The 21,311-nt window shown below is 41.4% G+C and overlaps 2 protein-coding genes across 5 annotated transcripts in view; one reads left to right on the top strand and one right to left on the bottom strand.

Moving 5' to 3' along the window:
- Positions 1-21,311, bottom strand: part of LOC135496922 (G-protein coupled receptor dmsr-1-like) — a 123,775-nt gene that overhangs the window by 71,683 nt on the left and 30,781 nt on the right. For 2 of the 3 annotated variants that reach the window (XM_064786509.1, XM_064786516.1), the window contains exon 1: positions 15,040-15,171. The gene's annotated coding sequence lies outside the window, so the exon portion shown is untranslated. Of the gene's footprint in view, positions 1-15,039; positions 15,172-21,311 lie in introns of those variants that run through there. The other variant, XM_064786511.1, reaches the window with a different exon arrangement.
- LOC135496910 (uncharacterized) lies at positions 592-5,857 on the top strand. 2 transcript variants are annotated; one of them, XM_064786494.1, is made up of 3 exons: positions 592-651; positions 733-858; positions 1,131-5,857. In XM_064786494.1, exon 3 carries the CDS (start codon positions 1,155-1,157, stop codon positions 3,153-3,155), a length of 2,001 nt encoding a protein of 666 aa, XP_064642564.1. In that variant the 5' UTR covers positions 592-651; positions 733-858; positions 1,131-1,154; the 3' UTR covers positions 3,156-5,857. The 2 variants fall into 2 exon arrangements, with proteins under 2 accessions (XP_064642564.1, XP_064642563.1); XM_064786493.1 differs by having other exon boundaries at positions 605-858.

Below are 21,311 nucleotides of genomic sequence, written 5' to 3'. Positions count from 1 at the left end.
TGTTATCGAATTCTTGGAACCTCACAATCATTAAAGAGACCAGACACTGTGATTATATCGACCGTCAGGATAGAAGATGGCGGCTGGATCGATTGTGTCTAGCCGATACCAGTCTATGCAGATATTGAGTGGATTTGGTCAAATTGGTGCCCTAACTCGATATCGTTAACCACAAGGCATCATCAAACGTCTGTTCGAAAGCAGCTATACGATCACAATATTAAACATTGATTCGATTGTGCAAAGGATCGTGACGCGTTGACTCTAATGAACGTGTGGTGTATGACCGCTTGTCACTGGCACATACAGATGATGGACATTTGTCTCTTTTCGATTTCGCTTTTTTAAAACTATACCTACAAATTTAAAGGTAATCCTTGCACCCTCACTTATTTTTTACTATGAGTTTGAATGAAGACTGTATAGTTTTACCCAATGCACTGCAGACAACACTAATATGGGCGATTTTCAAAAATACTGCACTTTATTCTTATCAGACACACTGTGACCCAAAAAAACCCGGGTTCTAGTTTATTTGTCATGATACCTATATCATTCTATACACAGGCGAGCCATGCATCGATCACTCGTGTGGAATATAGGCCATTGCGAGTTCGAGGAAACAGTCTGTTGATATCTTGGTTCGCAGCTGTAAGTTCTGTGTGACGATTTTGGCATTCATTCTGGTCAGTTGCGATTCATAGTTCTCATCTTCAGAGTTCTCATCTTCAGTTGTGACCAAATTGCCACGAGGCTCGGCAAGAGAGAAGTTAAAAGAGCAGGTTTGTGAAGCCCAATCGTAGCCTTGTACATGTACATGTACATTCATGTATAGTGCATAGCAAGCGGCTGTAGCAGGTAATGATGTTTACTGTTTTTCGCTCATAGCTGAGAATGGTTAGGTGAATATGAAGATGGTATTCATAATACCAGTGTACGATAACAAACAAACTCATGAATAATGTAGGTCTTTGGAAAACATTAGTGATTATGACATACTCATGGCATCGGTCAGAATGCCAGAGGCAAGTAGCGAGGCTTGCGGATGGTGATGCAACAAGACACAATACTTGTGGATTGAATACTCGAGAACACTGGGCCCTCTCAACCCATGCTTGTTTGTCTTTCAGACCATCCACTTCAACATATCAAAGATGGCGTCAAATGGACAACATCAGGCATGTGAACCTGCTTGCCCAATATGTCTAGATACACAAACAGTTCTGAAGGTCATCTCGACATGCAAGCACGCTTTCTGTAGGGGATGTCTTCGAAACTGCCTCGAAAAACAGGACCTTGCTTCAGGATGTATTGGCTTTAAGTGCCCAACATGCCTCATTGAGTGTCCTTTACCGTCCGGTGGCGTTGATGGGCTGATGGACAGTACGGAAGTTGGTCATGCTGATACCGATGAACTTGGTATTCTGGTGCCGGGTTCATCAGGTGTGCAAGAAAATGATGAGTGTTGTGAAGAAGAAAATGTTTCGTGTGACCGTTGTCTATATAAATCTGGCGCAGTTGTTGAGGCTGGCAATTTTTGTGAAGAATGTGGTAACCTGTATTTCTGTGCTGACTGTATCCACACTCATCGTCGGGCCAAAGCCACGAAAGACCACGTGGTGGTCACCCTCGAGAAGGGTGCAAGAGGACGCAAATGCATACCACACAAGAAGTGGATTAAACATTACTGCATTACCTGTTCCACAGCTGTGTGCCAACTTTGCATTGTCCTAGACCATGGTGACCACGAACTCAAGGAATTCGAGGAGGCTTTTCAAACCTTTTTAGAAGATGTCATCAGTGCTAAGAAGGAGATTGAGAGCAGGGCAAATTACTTAAAGGACTGCGCAAATGAATTGAAAGGTATGCAGCAAACAGCAGCAACGATGAAGACCACTCTTGTCAACAAAATAGAGAGTCGTGCTGAAAGGTGTGTTGAGGAAATTATGATACAAAAAGAAGCGTTGAAGGAAACGGTAAAGAATGATTTCAAGGAGGTTGCATGTGCCGAAGAGAATTTGGATAAAATCCCGGGTTTGGTCGAGACCATGGAGAAGTACGTGGCAAAGGCTGACCGCTTGTTACAGCAGGCCAAGGACGAAAGATACCCACAGTATATGCAGGCCTTGTCGAAAATGTCGTGGGAGCTGAAGGATGCGTCTAGATCTTCTGCTGGAATCGACAGAGAGGCCTACCTGACCTCGTATACGTCGTATTGGCAGTCTTGTCTTGAATTTGTTCCAGGAAAAGTAGATTTCAGTATTGGGACATTGAGTCAAAGAAAAGCTCTGAAGCCCTTGGATATCAAGCATTGTCAACTCGTCTTTGAACAGAAACTGGTAGTGGATGATGAAGCGAAGTATATACCGTGTGTTGCCAATCTTGGAAATGATTTCTTTGCCGTTGCACATCCAACTCTTTCGGGTAAACAGTCTGAGGCGATCAACATCTACAAGGTTCCCGGAGTGCTGCATCGAACGCTCAAATACAATGTGCGTCCACTGTATGACATGGCCGCCACCCCTGAGGGTAAGTTGGCGACGCTTGCGGATGGAGAAAACTCGCAATGCATTCAGGTATTTGATCCGGAGACCGGGTACCTGATCAGGACAACCAAAGATTTACCAAATCAGGGCCATTTTGCGATTGCTATCAACATGAGCCAACAGTTCGTCACTTTGCGCGAAGACCTAGGGAGGAAGATCATAACGGCTTATAAGGAAGACGGTTCAGTTGTACTCTCACACATAATTGATGTATCCACTGTCGTTAAAGATGCCAGTAGAATTGCCTGCAGTGCAGGATATATCTACGTTATGGGAGCTAACGCAATAAGTGCCTATGAACAGAGGGGACAGCAGTTGGTCCGTGTCACAACAAGTGAAGGTGTGCACAGCAGAAAGATAGAACTCACAGACATTTCGACGATCGCCTTTGGTGAAATTTACTTTGGTTTCAATTTCCAAGCTGAAAACAGGCGATTATTCTTCGGTCAGCTGACCATTAGAGATGCGAAAATCTCTGGCTTCAGATCTATACGTGTTAGTGAGATGAATGCACAAGGGGCAGAAAGGGTATCGAGGATTAGTGTGAGGGAGAATTACAATATAAACTCACAGGGACAGACAATTCGAGTATATAAATTGAATGAATAATGGAGTGCACCTGATAGGGAATACTTTTCTAATTTACTTAGATAAGGATCATTTTGCATTCAGTTTAAACCCTGTACCCCCGTACTGAGGAGTCAACGGTTGACCATGCATGGTATGAGGAAGCTATTCACCTCCGAGTGAAGTATAGCATCCTCGCGAAATAATCACGCCACCAAATTATTGATCTCGGAGGACACTTGTTAGTGATGAGATGACTGGGTTCCTTGCCTTGTCAGTCGTTGCCTCCACGAAAGAATTAATAGCCGTCGTGATCAACAGGTGGAAATATTAATTGTTTGATCTTTCCGAGTCACCAGTGAATCCTTTTGTGGATAACTCCTTTTTTAGTGCGTATTGGAGTGGACCTCTTGGAAATCATGAGAAGAACGCTTCTGTTGCCAGACTTGCTCGGGAATGATGTGGCGACTGAATGTCACATTTGGCTCTGAGCTGGACGAGGTGGAAACAACGCAGATAAAAATATCTTGGTTCTGTTGTGACCAAGACAAGCATTGCATGATTGGGATCAGTTTTGGTGAGATCATCATGGTATCCGAGTGTTAGGAAGTGTAAATAACTGCGCGATGTTCCAGTTCGGAAACCATTTGGCAAGGTGCAATACTGTTTTCGTGAGGTTGTTAAAAACTATTCGAAAGGTGGTCCGCACTATCATCATGCGAGAAGAATGCGAGGTGCTGACGACACCTCGATCAGTTATAACTACATTGTATGAGGGTGAAGAATTATTGGAACTCTACACAAGAGACTATTTCTTGTTTCCTGCGCTGAATACAAATATAGTTGGCTGTGCAATCCTGATCAGGGCCATCCCTGCGCTGAAGTACTATGCCCACAGGTAAAACTAGGTCTCACCTACAGATAAACATGAATCGAACAGTGTTAGAGACAGTTGAACCTGTCACCCTTTCGAAGTCACTCTGGACGCATATTTCGTTTACCGAATGATAAGCACCGGTAAGTTATAGCCATGGCGCAAACCTGACAATATGTCGGAATTACTTCTTTGCAGACCAGCCAATCGTCGCCGATAGGTGACCTGAAGAGCATTCGAGGTGGGACAACGTCTATTATGTCATTCCCTATTGCATTTCAAGTAGTAACTATCGGACGTAGAAGCTTTACGACGCCAACCGGGTATCCTAATAATGAATGACATCGCATTTGAAAGGTTCAGGTGACAGTCTTGGGGTTACGTGGTAGCACTGTTCATATACCGCCGATAGCTAACATGTGACAAATCCTAGGCGGGATCAAGTCAATGATAATTCCCTAGGGACTGCCAGCGTGATCTCTCTGGTACCTAAGTGAGTTTATCACAAGGCACCGGAACCAAGATAAATGGCTGTTCGAATCCGACTGAAATCACAAATCCGACGGTGAAAATACACGCAGCATTACAGGGAGTTGATGACTGTTTTTTATCGCTCGATTCCGGAACACTCATGTGAAAGAGCGGGCGACCCTTTTCGAGACGTTTTAGTACGATGCGACGAATTTTATAACTATTGGCAAAATGCCTCTCGCATATTGCAGCAGGAAAAAAGGGAACTACGAGAAATAATTTCGCAATTTCATTGTCGATTATTTTGAAAAACCGCTCACATTCAGAAATAAAACATCGACAACGAAAATAGGAAGTGGACTTTGTTTGATACGGCACTTTGCATGTTGTTAACTACCCAATTACGATCCAGCTTAGAAAAGCTAGTAGCAAACTTTTTTTTAAAATTTGGTGCGAATTGTGGAAATACTGACAGATGGCAGTTTTCTTTTAAATCACATAAGAACTGCTTTCTACGCAAACACTGACAGCAAAATAGCAGCCTTTTTCGCACAAAGTGGTCTCGTGCAGCTAAGTAATGGCAGTTGATACAACCATGGGTGTTTTTTCTCAGGTTGGCTGTCATTCGATTTCTTTGGAATAACATTCAAGCAGCACGCTATATGAGCGTCGTGGACAAGAGAATGGACGCCTGTCAAGTGATACATGTATGGTGTTTAAAGTAACTCGCAAATGAATAGGGAGGCAATGAACGACTCGAGTTTCATTGAGATGCGAGGAAGTGACAATGTTCAGGTTTTTACAGTTCATGCACATCCGGGCTTCTGCACACAAATGACGTCATTGACAACTTTCAATGATAAAATTGTGGCAATCTATGTGACAGTTAAGTATGGAAATGTGTCATCGTCGTTTCCGTACCCTAGATTATTTGTATGGTGAAGCATGTATCATGTGACATCGATTCCAAAGCGAGGGCAAATGTTGGGACCGCCGACATCATAACGCAAAATCAGTCTGAATGTATTGCCAAAGATATGTTGTGCACAATCAACCCATATCAATAGCTGATTTATTTCGCCTACAGTGCCCACTAATGTCCACGATTCGCTAAAATGTGGCAGTATGACGATATTGAGTTATATGATGGCGACCTTTCCTGAAGACGTACCGAGATGTTGAATCAGAAGCGCCCCGTACATGTTCAATGACTTGGGTTCCAATTCCTCAACAAATTTGCTCTGATACTTACAAGCTACGATCTTGCGACGACTATCGTCCTGAATGAATGGTGTCAATATTTGCTCCTTGTATTACACGCCGTTGGTATTTACATTTGCAATATACTGCGGAGTGCCGAGTTGTTTAAATATCTCTTGATCAAGGAATAGTGTGTTTGTCATCGTAGTCTTAAGTTTTTTGATAGTTATCATTTATTAATGCCCACCTCAGATACTGGTGGCGAATACCTACGAAATCGCCAATACGTACGCATTTTTCTTTCCTCATATCACCAATGATATTTAGTGTAGGTTTCACCAAGTGCGAATGCAGTAACGCACGCGTATCAAAATCGCCAATCGCGTCAATGCATTGTTATTTCATGCTTCATTGCACCAAATTGAACTAACAATAACATTTGCTTTGCAATGTTGAATGCACAGTGCGATTCAAGCAAAATCGCATTCACTGGGAAACCTACCCTCGACTGAATGCGATTGCAACAATGCAAGCTTTGTGATTGCACACCAGACGACACATCAACAATGCAAATATAACTAATTTCGCAGCGCATATTTTCCCAACAAATACCGTAGTTCGTCACGTTCTCAAAGTTGAAAGTTGACCTTGCTTTTCAATGTAATTTCCAGTGGCAGAGAAAGTCGATAGATCGCAGTCGACGTGACTTGACTTCCTGACCCATCGGCATCGTTAATCATACTTTTGTTGTGTTTCCATCACCTAGATCACACAATACCTTATCAATCTTTAATACAGCATCATACCCCAACGCCCAAGCGGCCGGAGTTAACTTCATCACGGACTTAAATAATATTAGATGTCCGTGACTTCATTACACGGGGGTGCTGTTCCATTAGCTAAATAAATGTCTGAATGGAATACCAGAGTCTCAGGCTAACACTATTGTGTTCTTTAATCCACAATACATCTTAGGGCAATTCTTGCCAGTCAAATTCGCACTCAGCAGGCAGATATCGTTGCGATATTTATGCATTTTGCGCCAATATGCACCATCTTGATTACCTTTTGCTTTAGATTTGTCTTGAAACCTTTCAACATGACTACGAAAAGAAACACAGTACAATCTTGACCTTTTGCACAAAAGCGAAACCCATCAGTAATCCCTTGATGAAAATCATTTAAGGATCAGTACCAGCTTTCGGAAGGTGACACTCGGGCTTCGGAGCGACTCGACCAGGTATGATTCTTATCTAAAGACCCGCGAATGGTAACAGTCCTGGAGTTGATCAGTTATCGACTGCATGGTCAATGAATGAGCAACTCCCGGAAGAGAACTGGTTCTCTCGATCAAGGGAGATTTAAACGAAAAGGAGATTACGGGAGACTACGAGGAAGAGAATGACTAGAACATCATATGACTTGACTTGGCTGAGGATAATTTATCTTTGAAGTTATTTAACGAAAATATCCAGGCTTAGAACTCCAATTAATTGTAAATTAATAATTGCTAGACCATAAGTCTAGAATTTATTATCATCAATTAAAAGTTGATTTTTTAACTAAAGTCCTTAAGCTTTGAAACCGCGGCAGATGAGCCCAGTCACATCGTATTCGTAATCAATCTACCTCAATCCTTATCAGCAGTGAAGTCAGCCTTCTTTGTCAACTTTTGAAGTAACGGCTTAATTTAAAGTTGGTCTTGATGAATCTTCTTACAGATTTAATTAATCTACAATCTTGATTAACTGATGTCATGTCATTCCTGAGTGAAAGTTCAAGATATTGATTTCAACTCTTCTTTTGGCTTGTTTTTGTCATTAGATTAGCAACAGATGGATTTGTTTCTTAAAGGACCAATGGCATTATCACTAAGGACCAGATGTACGAAATTTTGGTATGTTATGCACATAATACCATCATATAAAAACTTCCGTCGACCTTTTACCCTTGATTTTACTTCAGGATGCTTATGCGAGAAGTCCTGCTTTAATAAACTAAAGTCGGCCTCGTCTTCGTGATGGTTCGCTCCTTCGAAGTCACGGTTCGTGAGGATTTTCGGTGAAAGATAATCCATCCCCTGTGGAAAATGTCCATGCAACCCGAGTCTTCATTTGAAAGACTCTGAATAGAACCAAAGGCTTTCAATTCTAACGAGTCTGATCAAGGCCATTCGTTTCTAAAGCTTAATCTCTAATCAAAGCGTAGTAAAGTTAATGGTTTAGCATTACACATAACAGACACAGATACCTGATATTGAAGCCATCCGGGGAATATCGCGTATATATACCGGGGTATATCGCGTATATATACCATTGTCACTTGAGTCAAGGTTGTTAAACACGTTGAAGTAAATCTCATCGAACGACCTTGTGTTCGCTGCGTCCCTCCCATTAGGGCACGATTAAGCGTTTGGAGTGGAGATTGCTGTCTGGCAGTTTCCTTGTCATTATCTGTCGCGATATACAGCAAGTTGAGTGTAAACCCATAGTGATCTCCTCTTGTTGTTTTTCTGCTCGAACTTTTCGAAAGGTCGTTGGCGTTAAACTTAACAATTTCTCGAATGAAAGACAATATATATAATATGCTTCCTGGCACGATGTTTACGCGGAAGTCAGTGAAAGCGAGCGAACAAAAGAGGTGAATGACTGGCAATGATAGTTCGCGTGATCGGTTCTTTATATCGCATGGATAAAAATAAAACGCCGAAATTTAAGGGTTAATAACTACTGCCGATATCCAGTCTATTGCAATGAGATTTAGTGAACTACTAGTCCTGATTTTTCTGCACATGTCGGCTAGATAATTCTAGATTCATTGCTGCAATGTATATGTTGGCCGACCCAAGGACTGGAAACCCGATGTAAACATTTCCCAAATAAGCTAAAACCTGCCGATACAGACTACTTGGTGTCATTTCCAATGTCAATTCGTAGCAGCTAAAATCGGCGAAATCTCAAGTAGCCAGAGGAAATATGAGAGATTTGAAAGTTAATCGATTCCATCTTCAGATTTCAGATGCCAATAATATTCCGATAACGCAAGGCATGTTATGATGCTCGGATAGATATTGCTTCGAGCATGTCAAATTAAAAACTCAAAATTGGAGTTCGATAACATAAACATGTCCAGGATTCAAACACTTTCAAACATTTTCAAACAATGCATACTATATTTACATGTATTTAGATCAAATTTAGGTTTGATATGTTTAGCCTTGCGTTGTTTTGAGGATAATGTACAATCATGTACGTATACAATCATGTACATGTAATTATCCTATAAACGCTACTTGTATATAAGAAATCGCTTAGATGTGAAAATTACAGTTTATACGCACTAGTTAATTAATATTCAATCCTTTCGATATCAATTTCGGAAGTACATGAGTGCACATGCGCAATTTCAAACCGTTGTCCCATATGAAGGATGGAGGGCAGTTGATAGCGCCATCGTACAGGTTGAGACTTGGCAGACTTATCTAGTCAGCACCCGACATGTAAAGCGGTCTGCACTTCACTGCCGATATTCACTTCCACCTTATAATGCCATATTACACCATACGCCAACTTCTCCGACGAGTACCTGTCAACACCATACTCATCACTCGGCCACGCAAACTGAAACAAGGTTCAGCTGCCATCAACATTACCAACGTTTTTCCCTGACCTGTTAAACGGTTCACCCGCCTCCCGACGATCATATTAGCTAGCTGAGAGGTTTGTAGCGTGCCTATCGTTTTCTTTCCCAATATCCTCACGATACTGGCCAGGATAGTCTACGTACCCATAGACATTATTAATAGATACCTCAGCGCACGATCTCCTTTACTCGATGGCCATTGCAAGAAGTGAAATAGCTTTCCAATAGTTTCCGGTGACTTATCATCGAACGTGTCTGAGTTTCATCTCTTAGCCTAGTGAACTCGTCCGAGTTCACGACGCTGTCTGATTTTGAGCCGTCGATATAAGTGCCAAAAAGACTTGTTCATGTCTTGATGAGCCTACTAGTTTACAGTCTAAACTTGTACTTGCACTAGTCTAAACTTGTACTTTAAATAAGCAACTACTCAGGGGTAGTAGCATTGTTGTTACTTGAAACAAGTTTACCTTGTGATAACGTGTGAAAGCAATGCTTATGCTGTCTCTCTAAATTGCATTTGCTACACTAATAAAAAAAAAACACTCGCCTAATTTGTAATGCTCGTGCAGGTCTGGTGAAAGTACTCCAATACATATTTTATACCTTGTGGTAAGACACATATCCCTGCCCACTTTAAAGCGAACGCCATGATGTGCGTGAGCGGGTTTTGACAGCAACCATATCAACTATCCGCTAGTCACATCGAACTTCACCCTTTACCTTAATTATCAAGGTCTCGACCAAATTTGCCTCGTTGGTTCATGTTTCGTCATGATTGGCATCCGTATTGGTTATTCAATTAATACCTTTAACCACATGACGGCTACATGTACCACATGTCGCCTAATTCGATTTCCCAGACCACACCAGGCCCCCTTTCACCTGTCGTGTATCACCAGATTAGATCAATTTGTCCGAAGCGAATGCAAATACAATTAACGTAATTCTCGTATTACTTTGTACTTAACACGGCCTTCGCAAAGAGATGCTTCAGGTAAGTAAGGTTGATAATTTCATTCATTTACTCATTAAGGTTTCATATCACGGAGGATGAACGGATCAGATAACTTTTTTAATACTTCAAACTTGTTAGATCTTCCACTTAACCCACAGAGCAAATCTGATTTCGACACACTTACCCGAGACTAGGTCATGGTTGTCTCAGCAAAATCTTTGTGGCCAAACCTATTATGAAATGAATCTTTGCATGAGGTGTTTTAGAATGCGTCCTCGAAGCGTATTCAAAAGGTTAACATCATCTCGTGCGACCATCTATCAATTCCGTTTATCCTTTATTTGTTGAATCAGTGACAGGCTATCTTTGAAGGTTAGCTAAATTAGCCATGACATTCTCACAACAAGACCGCTGCACGAGTTTTTACCGAGAACGATATTTTTGTTTAGCCACTTGGAAACGAGGTCTTGCAAGAACGATTTATTTCGTCGCAAATGGTATATTCATGCAACTTTCGAATTTGGTTTACGACTAATTGTGTTGAAGATACTTCGATGTCATGAATACCAAGCTCTTCGCTGATGCGATAAATTAAAAGAAACACAATCAAGTTTTATGGCAGGGACTTGCTAATTGCATTTGTTCTGCAAACTCGACAAGAGGTTTTAATGCTTTAATGTCAGTACATGGACTGGTTACAAGGCGGTGAAATTAAAGCAATTACCTCCTTATTTGGAATGGCTTGACTCTTACTAAATCACTAATTTTCCGCTACGTGTACGAAGAAACCGTTGGAGGAGTAAGCGAAACCAACGATCGTTGGAACTAAGGCTTTAGTATTGTGATTTCAAAGGCTACTTCCCAACCAACCATGTATAACATAATGATTGTCAGTCACTTGTAATACAAACGTTTTGAGATCCTTGAGATGGTAAAGAGATCCTTTGTCATCAATATAGATACCTTTCAGTGCCAAATCCTCTTGGTTGTATCAACCAGTAGCTACCTCTTGATTTATACATGAAAGCCATGAAGCATCTGCAACAGCCCACAGAAACGCCACGAAAGTGAAGAGAAAACCCTAGAGAATGCATCCTCCTATAGGATATGAACAGAGGAAAGCAGCCACCATCAGGCCACTGCATTCTCGGGGCGCACCTCAAGAGGATATGAGTGTGGCCGAATCCGAGGTGCCAGTGCAACGCCCGATTAAACACCAGAATAATGAGCTCCAGAACATGCCCACTCTGGGACACAGAGAGCCTGGCCACATGTCCGAACGGTTCATCACCAATGACAAAGCTCTGGGGATCAGAGGAACAAGATGAGATGACAACCAGATTTATAAGAGACATGCAGGAAGGCCTGGTTTGGAATAGACATGAAAAGAAAATCTCGCGCAGAAGAAGCAGAAGAATTGGGAGTAAATCCCCTTTAAAGCCGCATCTTCTGCGGCACTATCAAGACATGATACCGCAGCCCAGCTCGATTAACAGTCACTGGTGGCTATGACCGGAACTCTTCGGATACGTTTTCCTATTCAGACACGGCAGAACGGACGCAGCGCCATGTTGCGATCTGGCCATATCCGGTAGGTGCCCGCGGATCCACTTGACACTGGTGAGATGCGGAAACTCGCCAGACAAATTTTGGCCATCATATATATGTCATATCAAACACAGTCCAGGAAATTGCCAGGCGCATATATATTTCAACTGTCTTTTGTGCTCTGGAAAGTAATTTGCGATCATTAATTCCCGTGATGGTAGATCATCTGAGGCAGAGCCACATTTCGATGGTACGATTCGTTTCTGGTGCATCATGACAATAGCTTCTATTCAGAAGCAGCTTGAAAGGCTGAACATCATCTGCTCTTCTCTGGGGTAGTATGATTCACTGGCATGAGTTGGCTGGTGGTTCCAACAAAGGAAAGGGCACTTACCCCCCAAAAAAGCTCTGTCATCTTTGTACTCGGTCTTTGTTGGCTATGAAAAGGAATTGCTTGACGCAAACGCGAGGCTTGAAGCAGATATAGATGACCGAGTTAGGCGTGATTGATAAAGGGAACCAAGTGGCATCAACCATGCAGAATCCAATAGGTATAGTTGTCGGGAGACTGGTTAAATATGATCGTACATGTATTTACGCATTTTGTTAACCGAATTCGTCAAATTTTTAAATGGCATGCTGTAGGTATCCTAATATCCAAAACAAATTTCACATCTTAAGCAAAATATTCCTCCAATTACCACAGAATCTATTTGAAAATAAACATGACTAACATCAAGTTGCCTATAGTCGACGCCCAAAGCTGATTTCGATCTGAAAGCAACCTATTATACCAGGAAACCTTAGGAGTATTTCATGTTTCGATTTTATAATTTGGACAAGCTTTGATAGAATTGTTGTTAAAGGCAACAGAAAAAGTCATGGGGATGTATCATTAATATTTCAAAGGTCACACTAGCTTTGATTGCTGTTTATCGTCTCTCGGCCTTGCTGGAGGACTACGAACAAACACACTCGCTGATCACGTGAACCATCCTCACGATCAGTGCATGATTAAGCTCAAAAATAGGTTAACTTCCATCTCGTTAACTCCGAGTTTCTTTCGAAAATGAAATCTCTTGGAAATGTCTTCCGCCGAAACGCACTGTGAGATATGCGTCATGCGTTTTTGAGCAACGTGTATTATTTTAGAACGTATAACTAGGGATAACTGTACGAATTACACATTCTATTGTTAATAGGAAGTGTTAACGATTTTGGCTGAATTGTCTTTGTACACTAAAAAGCGCCACAAATGAGAAATCTTCGTCACTGTGACATGCGAGAATGATCACGGCGGTGAGCGATAAAACGATCGCTCGCTCGGGAGAATCCTGTAATTGCAGGGTTATATATTTATCGCAGGTTGAAGTGATCACCAGTTTTGATTGTAGGTAGGCCTACACCTGCAAAGACCACTGCAAACCAGAGATTTTTGTGAAATGCTGAGCACGTGCAAGAAGTCGATGAACGCAGCGTAAAAATGAGTTCAACTCGCCCGAATGAGTTCAACTTCAGTTGTCAACCGTCAGTCTTGCACCAGGCAGAGCAAAACGGCTAAAAACTACATCTCCTCATTACATTTAGTGATAACGGTGATGTCACCAATATGAAAGGATCGATAGCTTCTGAAAATGGAATGTCAGCACCTTTGACAGAACGTGCTAATCATTCAGCTCATATTAACTTCGCTTGTCAACAGTAAGTCGAATCCGTTAGAGGTTTCCTACAATCACAAAAACTATTTGGGGTTTTTCATTTTACCAACGAAATCCCCACGGAGTGCATATTTTTGTTGGCCGATAAACCTTTAATAGTTTTTGTTTAAAGCTCAAAAACTTTATTCGGAGTAAAATAACATGGCAGATGGTATTTTAGGATTATAATGCTAATCGTTTCAATCCCACTTGTCAGTTGTTTGTCCTGATAGTTCAAAATGGATAAAACATGCATCACGATCTGAACGATTGGCTGATATTTGGGTATCATTGAAGTTATGTTACAAACTTGACAAGGATGCCTTGTGGCAAATGGGATGTCAGCACCTTTGACAGAAAACGTCATTCAGTTCACATCAACTTTGCTGTCATGCATCAGTCGAGACCTAAACACGATGACACTTGCATTTTGCGCCAAGTGAATCGCCTAATGAAGGGTTCGGAAAATATATTACAAACATGACAATAAAATGGTAATAACATAATATCAGCTGCTATGGCAGGTTCATCAACTACACGTTAGTGGGTAATTTCAGTCTCAGCTGTCAGATGTACGACATAAAAGTCAAAACCGAAACGGCTAAAAGAATATACTGTTGGCTCAATATCATAAAACCAACATGATAATGAACAATTCTGAAAAATGGTTTGTCAGTGCCTTTTGACATAACTTGCTAATCTGTCAGCTCTATCAACTGCGCTTGTCAACATACGTCATGCATCCGTCAAGAACAGAAATGGATCCAACTTGTATCATTATAGTTAATTGTCTGCTATGAATGGATCGGGAAACTGATCATACGACCAGGAGAAGGATGCCTTCTGAAAAATGGCACTGAAAAACATGTCAGCTGCTACTGCAGGATTCATCTACGAAGTAGGTAGTTTCAATCCGATGAATTTTAAAATGTAGTCTACGTCATGAATCAGACGATCAAAATGGTTAAAAAGATATTCCATCACAAAAGTAAATGGCCCAATATAAGGATAGCCGTGAATGGATCATGACACCAATGACAAGGATGCCTTCTGCGAAGCGGCCTGTCAGTATCTTAAAAGAACATGTTAATTATTTAAACTCATTTTCCCTCTCGTCAACTGTAAGTCATGCATCAGTCAAGACCAAAAGAGGATAACAGTTGCATCTTGAGATAATTAAATGGTGTGCTACGAAGAGGATCGGCAAATGGTAAAACAAGTCAGCCACTATGGCAGTTTCAGTATCAGCTGTCAGTTGCACTTCATGCATCAGTCGCGACTAAAACGGCATAAAAGTACATCGTGCAATAATAAGTGAACGGCTCAATATCAGCGAAGAGATGACACCTTCATTTGGCTAGTATGCCTTTTAAAAACGGCACCGAGAATGACAGAACATATCAAAACATTATAAACGACTTTTCAATCAGTGGCACTGAACAAGAGCCAAGCAGTGCTTTCCAATGCATTAACCATTAAGGTATGCCAAGGTATGGCAGCTTTTGGAACTTGGAAATGTAAAAAAAGCTTAATACTTACCATTGGTTTCGTTATACACCATCCCCAATAACGTATTCCACTCTCATTATCTTAACTGGAATGATATTAGAAAATTCAAATCAATGATATTCCGAAGTATCGTGGAAGTAAGAGCTGAGCGATGTCAATGCTTCGACGCTTGACACGACGACTGCCTGATCACCCTGCGATCGTTCATGTTATAGCGCAACACGACTATAGAGTCTGTGGCAGTGTGGAGGAGATGGGTCAACCAAGGAGCCGAACGCTCGGTATTTGCTCAGGTTTGTGAGTAGGCCCTACACGGAGGTTGATTAACGAGACCCCTTTAGTGATGGCAGTCGCTGACAAAGTAACTGTTATCGGAGTTAACTTTATGCAGTTCGACTTTTCCAAGCCGTTTCTCATGATACTTGTTCGGATAATCCCAATATGATCTTAGCCAAGAACCTTATCCGGATAACCAACTCGTTTGGAGAGCATCGCAGTACATGTAAGTTGACGCTTGTATATGAAGCAAGCCCGTAGCTTACAAGACATTCAAATTATTGACAACAGTCATCTTGACCTACCAGGCGATATCTAGTGTCGGTAGTGATACTGTATACTGTTCTTAATCCATCAGAAAATTTACGAAGGGAGGAATTATGCTGTGAGATCATGTATGTGAGGAAGTGGTCATGCCGTGGTCACACTGGGGTTTTAACACGAATTGAATTCGAATTAAAACGTTGATACGTATTGGGGCGTCACACTCAATTCGGTTCATACCGATCTCAATCCGCTTTAACCAACACGGTTCTTAAACCGAATTGAATGCGAATCAGCTAATCCGAATCAACGAAACCGTATTGAGATTTCAAGTGTGACGCGCTTGATACGAATTAAGGTTTTCGATCGCACTGCGCATGCGCCCGGCGCATGGAAAGTGACCTTTGACCGCGGGAACTAGTGCTCCGAACTAGTTAACTGATGTATTTAAATGATCTCATTAACTCAAATCGTTTTTCGTTATGCCATAGAATAGGGAAAAATCAACTCCCTTGCACGTGACTTGCATTTCCATTTCCTGGCAAGGTATGTTGCCGCCGGTTCGTTGGTCAAAGGTACGCTGGTCAGCAACATCGTCGCGGCGGGGTTTTCCCCGGTTTTGGCCTCGTTTTCGAGGGCGAGGCCGGGATTCACAGCATTTAGCGACGGTGGTGTTGACTCGCTGAGGACACTCCTCTTTGACCCGAACTTTGGCAATAGGCATGGCCGGGAGATGGAAATGGTCAAGCACCTTACGCGATTTTAACTTGTTAATAATGACTGTGTGATACTGTGATATTATATACTTATATGTTTTGTACTTGTAAATTTTATTCTCCCATATGGGAGGTTAATAAATAATAATAATAATAATAATAGATGGCGCGTCGTTAGTATGCATTGAGTGTGGCGCGTTTTAAACCGATTTGAATGCGTATTCGGGCCAGTGTGACGCGACCGTTCTGAAACTGGATTAACCAATTCGTATTCCGGAGAGCGCTCTACGGAATTCGGTTTCAATTCGCATCCAGTGTGAACACTAACGTCATCGGGTCAGAATACCATGTGCAGTGGCCAGCATTTGTTACAACTGATTATCAAAGCTGAGTATAAGCTAAAGAATGCTGAAGCTGATACGACGGCACTTATCCATTGCCTCATTCTGATAATCACATGACCGACGCAAAAAAGCAGGCTGATTCGTTCAAGGCACCTCAAGTTTGAAAGAGGCCATCGGAAGTTAATTGCAACATAAAACGGCGAAACACTCCAATCATGAAATCAGTGCAAGCCGTTTTTATGCTAAGAGCGCTCCTACTAAAACAAATTATTTTCCTCCTCCCCACGGCTTATTTCCATGTTATTGTCACATTTATTGCACTGCACTGAAAATGGTTATTCAAAACTATACATCAAAAAAGTTGTTCGGTGATAACAAAAGTCATCCGATGATCGCCAGTGCAACGAAATCGAGATAAAGAAGGTAAGCAGGTCATTCCATTGCAACTGCATGTAATTCATTTGTCGCAATTGGTTTTCTTTGTTGCGTTAGGCACGTTTGGCATAACCATGCAATCTAACTGTTAATTTTTGTTTTGGCTTATAGCTATAATGAGCCCAATAACAGCTAGGATAACACTTATCTCCTCTGGAGTACGATACTGTATTTTTATTCAATCTGACAGTTAGATGATTGAGATATCTAAAGTACAGTTCTTAGTACCAAGTGCCACTCTTAAAAAAGGTCTATGCGCAGATAAAAAACCTCAGTGAGGTGTTTCGGCCAATATAAACATGTACCCTTCGAAGGTGTTCAGGTCTCAAGACGAAAGTACCAATAAAGGTATTCGAGATTCTTAAAAAAACACTATGGTTTTTCATTTCGCTAAAAAATATATTCATAGCACTTGCATCCGCGGTTAAATTAAGTACGAAACGGTTGCCTCGCCACAGACTAAATTACATCTCTCTCAACTCAACTTGGATGATGGTGAATTCTAGCCACGTATATATGCTGAATGAACCTGTTATCAGGCCATGGGCCAGATGCGTGATCCGTATACACATGCTTCTATCGTTAAATAATCATTTACAACAAGACCAGTTGCTTCGGAGATTTATTAGATGTCTTCAGATAGATTTTTTTCCATTGTACACTCTTGTATGTATTCAAGAGAGCATGCAGTAACAGATTGAAGGATTACTTGAAAGAACTGTCGAGCTGTTTAACGCTTTTGCACCTTAGTGCCGCTTAAAATTACCCCATTTACATACAAGGTCAGGTGTTAGGCATGTACACACCGTTATAAGGATGCACTGCATCGATCACAGACAAGCCGCCAGGGCAATAAGTCTACATGTAGTTCTATCTCGACCAATCTATCTGTTTATGTAGAACATGTAGAAAGACATTGATCTGGGCAAGTAATGAATATTTGCCACTGACCCTATGACAGTAAAGAGAAATTAATTCCACAGAAAGAAAAAGAGGATCATTGGAAATGTAGGCTAATGTTGTGGCCCCAAAAAGCATCCTATGTAGTCAAATATAATCAATTATTTGCACAGCAAGGATAAACCGCTCTCTTTGCAGTGTCTCCCATAAGATTCTCTTGGCTAGAACTGGATTGTGGGCAAAGCAGAAATAATTGTCTGTAGGGCACGACTTTTGTGTTCAGATTCTTGCGTTCGGGTTCCTAAGCGTTGAACAAATCATTGATATTTATCAAAAGATAAGAATTTCCCATCAGTTAATCTCTGAACGTTGAACTGCCAAAAACCATGGAGGTATTATAATACCTCCATGCAAAAACCAAATACCTTGCATCGGTTCGTTAAGTTGGAAAGCCCATGACGAAACACCTTTACTGATGCATTGATGTTTGAGATCCTCTGACAAAACACCTAAACTGGTTCCATCTTAAAGTTTGAAAGTAGTCTATGACAAGATATCTGAACTAGTTCGTTAAGTCGGAAACCCCATGGCAAAACACCTTAACTGGTCCGTTATTAAGTTGGAAAGCCCATAGCAAAACACTTTGACTGGTTTGTGAAGTTGGAAATAAAGCCCACGACAAAACACCTTCACTGGTCCGTTAAGTTTTACAAGTCTATGACAAAATATCAGAACTGGTTGGCAAAGTTAGAAAGTGTTTAGACTGGTTCGATTCTATAATGGTAAATTTCTAGTCACGTAGTTCGTGTTTATTTTTTGGTGACATCAGCCAACTTAAGTTAACTCAATACCTGTTGATTGAAAATCTGAAATTGAATTCGCGCGATCGATGGTATAATGAAGCGTTGCCACTGAAACCTGCGGAAACTTGAAACGACTCGACAAAGCGCTTAAACAAATATCGTGCCCACGTTGAACTCATTCATGCATTGGAAAGAGCGCGCCGTAATGACTAATTGGGGTATCCTTTGAAGATCCACGATAATTGACATCAAATTAATAGAGCAGATGGAATTGCTGCCAGGCTTGGTTCAATCAGATTTAGGTGGTGTGCGCTAGTGGGCAACTGATACATTATCGGGGAATGTTTGTTGTATCTTGAACGCTGGGTGGTAGATCAAGGGATGATCCGAGCCCTAAATTCGATGAATTGGCAGGATATGATTTGAGAGTAGGTCCGCGGGTTATTGGTAGCGCTCCAAGTGAATAGTTCCAAACTGTACTGCCATGGCGCTTGAGGGACCTGATAGAAGTTCATGAAGGCTTCAGAGACAGAATGTCGAGCTAGTAGTAAGGAAAGTCGAGAGCAGTCATTCCAGTGTGCCGTGCCCTTCCTGCTCGAATTGGCCGCCATTACCGCAGAAGTGATAATTTTTTATTACTTGTAGAAGGCTTTCAACTGATGTCTAATGGCAAAAGTTTGAGCCATGGTTAGAATTCGGTAGTCCCCTTAACACATTTCATGTGAAATCAGGTCAGTTGCTGATCGAATATGGCAGAAGTGGATACTCTTCCCAAAGCAAAAGTCGACTCATTACTCATCAAAAAGCTATCCGGAAAAAAAGACTCAAGACAAGCCACTTCGGTCAATTCGTTCCGTACTTTCCTTTGAATTTTCAGTCAGTAATTTCCTTTAATGGTTGTGTGGTGAGCAGTTTTATAACTGACTTCGCTGCACCTGGACTTTCCCGCTATACCCGCGCGAGATGAAAGACGTTTTTCTTGGCTGAAGGCAAGGCTACAACTCGTAAAGATATAAGACAAAATCTCGGTGAAATGGCATGAGGTCGTTCCGTGTCCAACATCAGTCGTTGGTAATAAGTTGTAAAAATACGAGGGTAGCACAGATTAGGCTAATGGTATTTACTTAGGCTTCAGGCAAAGTAATCAAATCATGCAGTCGGTGATACGGCTGGTGTAAATGGGTTTTAGAGTGATATGGGGGATATTGAATTAGGTAAGGGTCGCATTGCGTACGTACGGATCGGATGGGCTACTGCTATTTGACCTAATCATGACACGGCGCGAGGTTTCGACCGGATAACACAATTGACAACCTCGTCTGTCTGTTTGTCATGTGTCTGGTTGTGATCTGTGAAATTAAATTGCGAAATAAAACGGAGCATATCTCACTCCCAGTCTGATCTTTACCTCAACGACGCAATGAGATACGAATATGGAATCCTCTAAATTTGTTGTGCAGAAAGATGACATTGCTATACGATCAGCAACCGGTAGGGTTTTCTCTGCTTGATCGGAACCACAGGCGCCCGTTTTTACAGATGCATATAGGAAGCCGTTAGTTGTGCATCTAACGAAGCCATCGTTACAAAAATAATCGGTGCATGTCGAGAAAACGTGGTTTGGAAATGACAAGTACACACGGATAACTTTTTCAACCTGCCGTCATCAGCAATGAACATTCGAGAACCACTCGTTGGGATAGGCATTGGTCAGGGTAACGCCCTGCTGGTGGTCATCGTGTCTTTAGCGGTTCATTAGTTCTGAAGTGGATACTCGACAGGAGATATGCTTTGTATGTAGCTGGAGATGCGTGCAGTATAAATTTTCCGAGTACAATGTACATACCGATGTATTATAAATCGCAATGACACACCCTAGGTACCAAGGTACACTGCAAGGCGAAGATATCGCGTTGGCGAGTCCTCACTACCAAAGAAGGATACCGCCCGAGGTATGATTTTTTACATCAATGTAACTCCAGTTAAAAACGCATTTCGTCATACAGTGGAAGATATAAGATTCCTCTACTCACCACTGACATAAAGTCAATAACAAAACTTTTAAAACTACTGAACTTTTGTCAAAAGCCTTGGTTCGTTTGAGACAGCTTCTTGCACTTTAATCTGTACTGAAAAAATGTATAACTTTATTTTAAATAGAGGTTTCAGTAACATAGCTTCTTCTGTCCCCATGGCTTTGATGACATCGAGTGAAAGCCATTACTAGTATCTTCCTTAGTTTCCTTATGGGGAAAAAACTTTGAATCGCGACTTAATGTATATCAACAAAGCAACTATGGCAAAATCATTAGAAAAAATAAAATATCGAACCCGGATAGTTTTGTTGAGATCAAATGCTCTTGGGCATAATACGAAATACAGCCAATCCTTAACTGAGTATTAAAAATCATTTCGCTGAACATACTGCGATTATGAGCTCCTCACATAAAACCTGACACAATTAACCCCCGAGTATTTGTGCTCTGACACAACACCAAGATATTTCTGGTGATATCGCCAACCAAACTGACAACTTAACTACAGTTTAAATTGACACTTGTACA

The sequence above is a fragment of the Lineus longissimus genome, chromosome 12, assembly GCF_910592395.1.
Source record: "Lineus longissimus chromosome 12, tnLinLong1.2, whole genome shotgun sequence".
Taxonomy (NCBI): domain Eukaryota; kingdom Metazoa; phylum Nemertea; class Pilidiophora; order Heteronemertea; family Lineidae; genus Lineus; species Lineus longissimus.
Note: the sequence above shows the minus strand (reverse complement) of the source record. Positions and strands in the feature narration are given on the sequence as shown.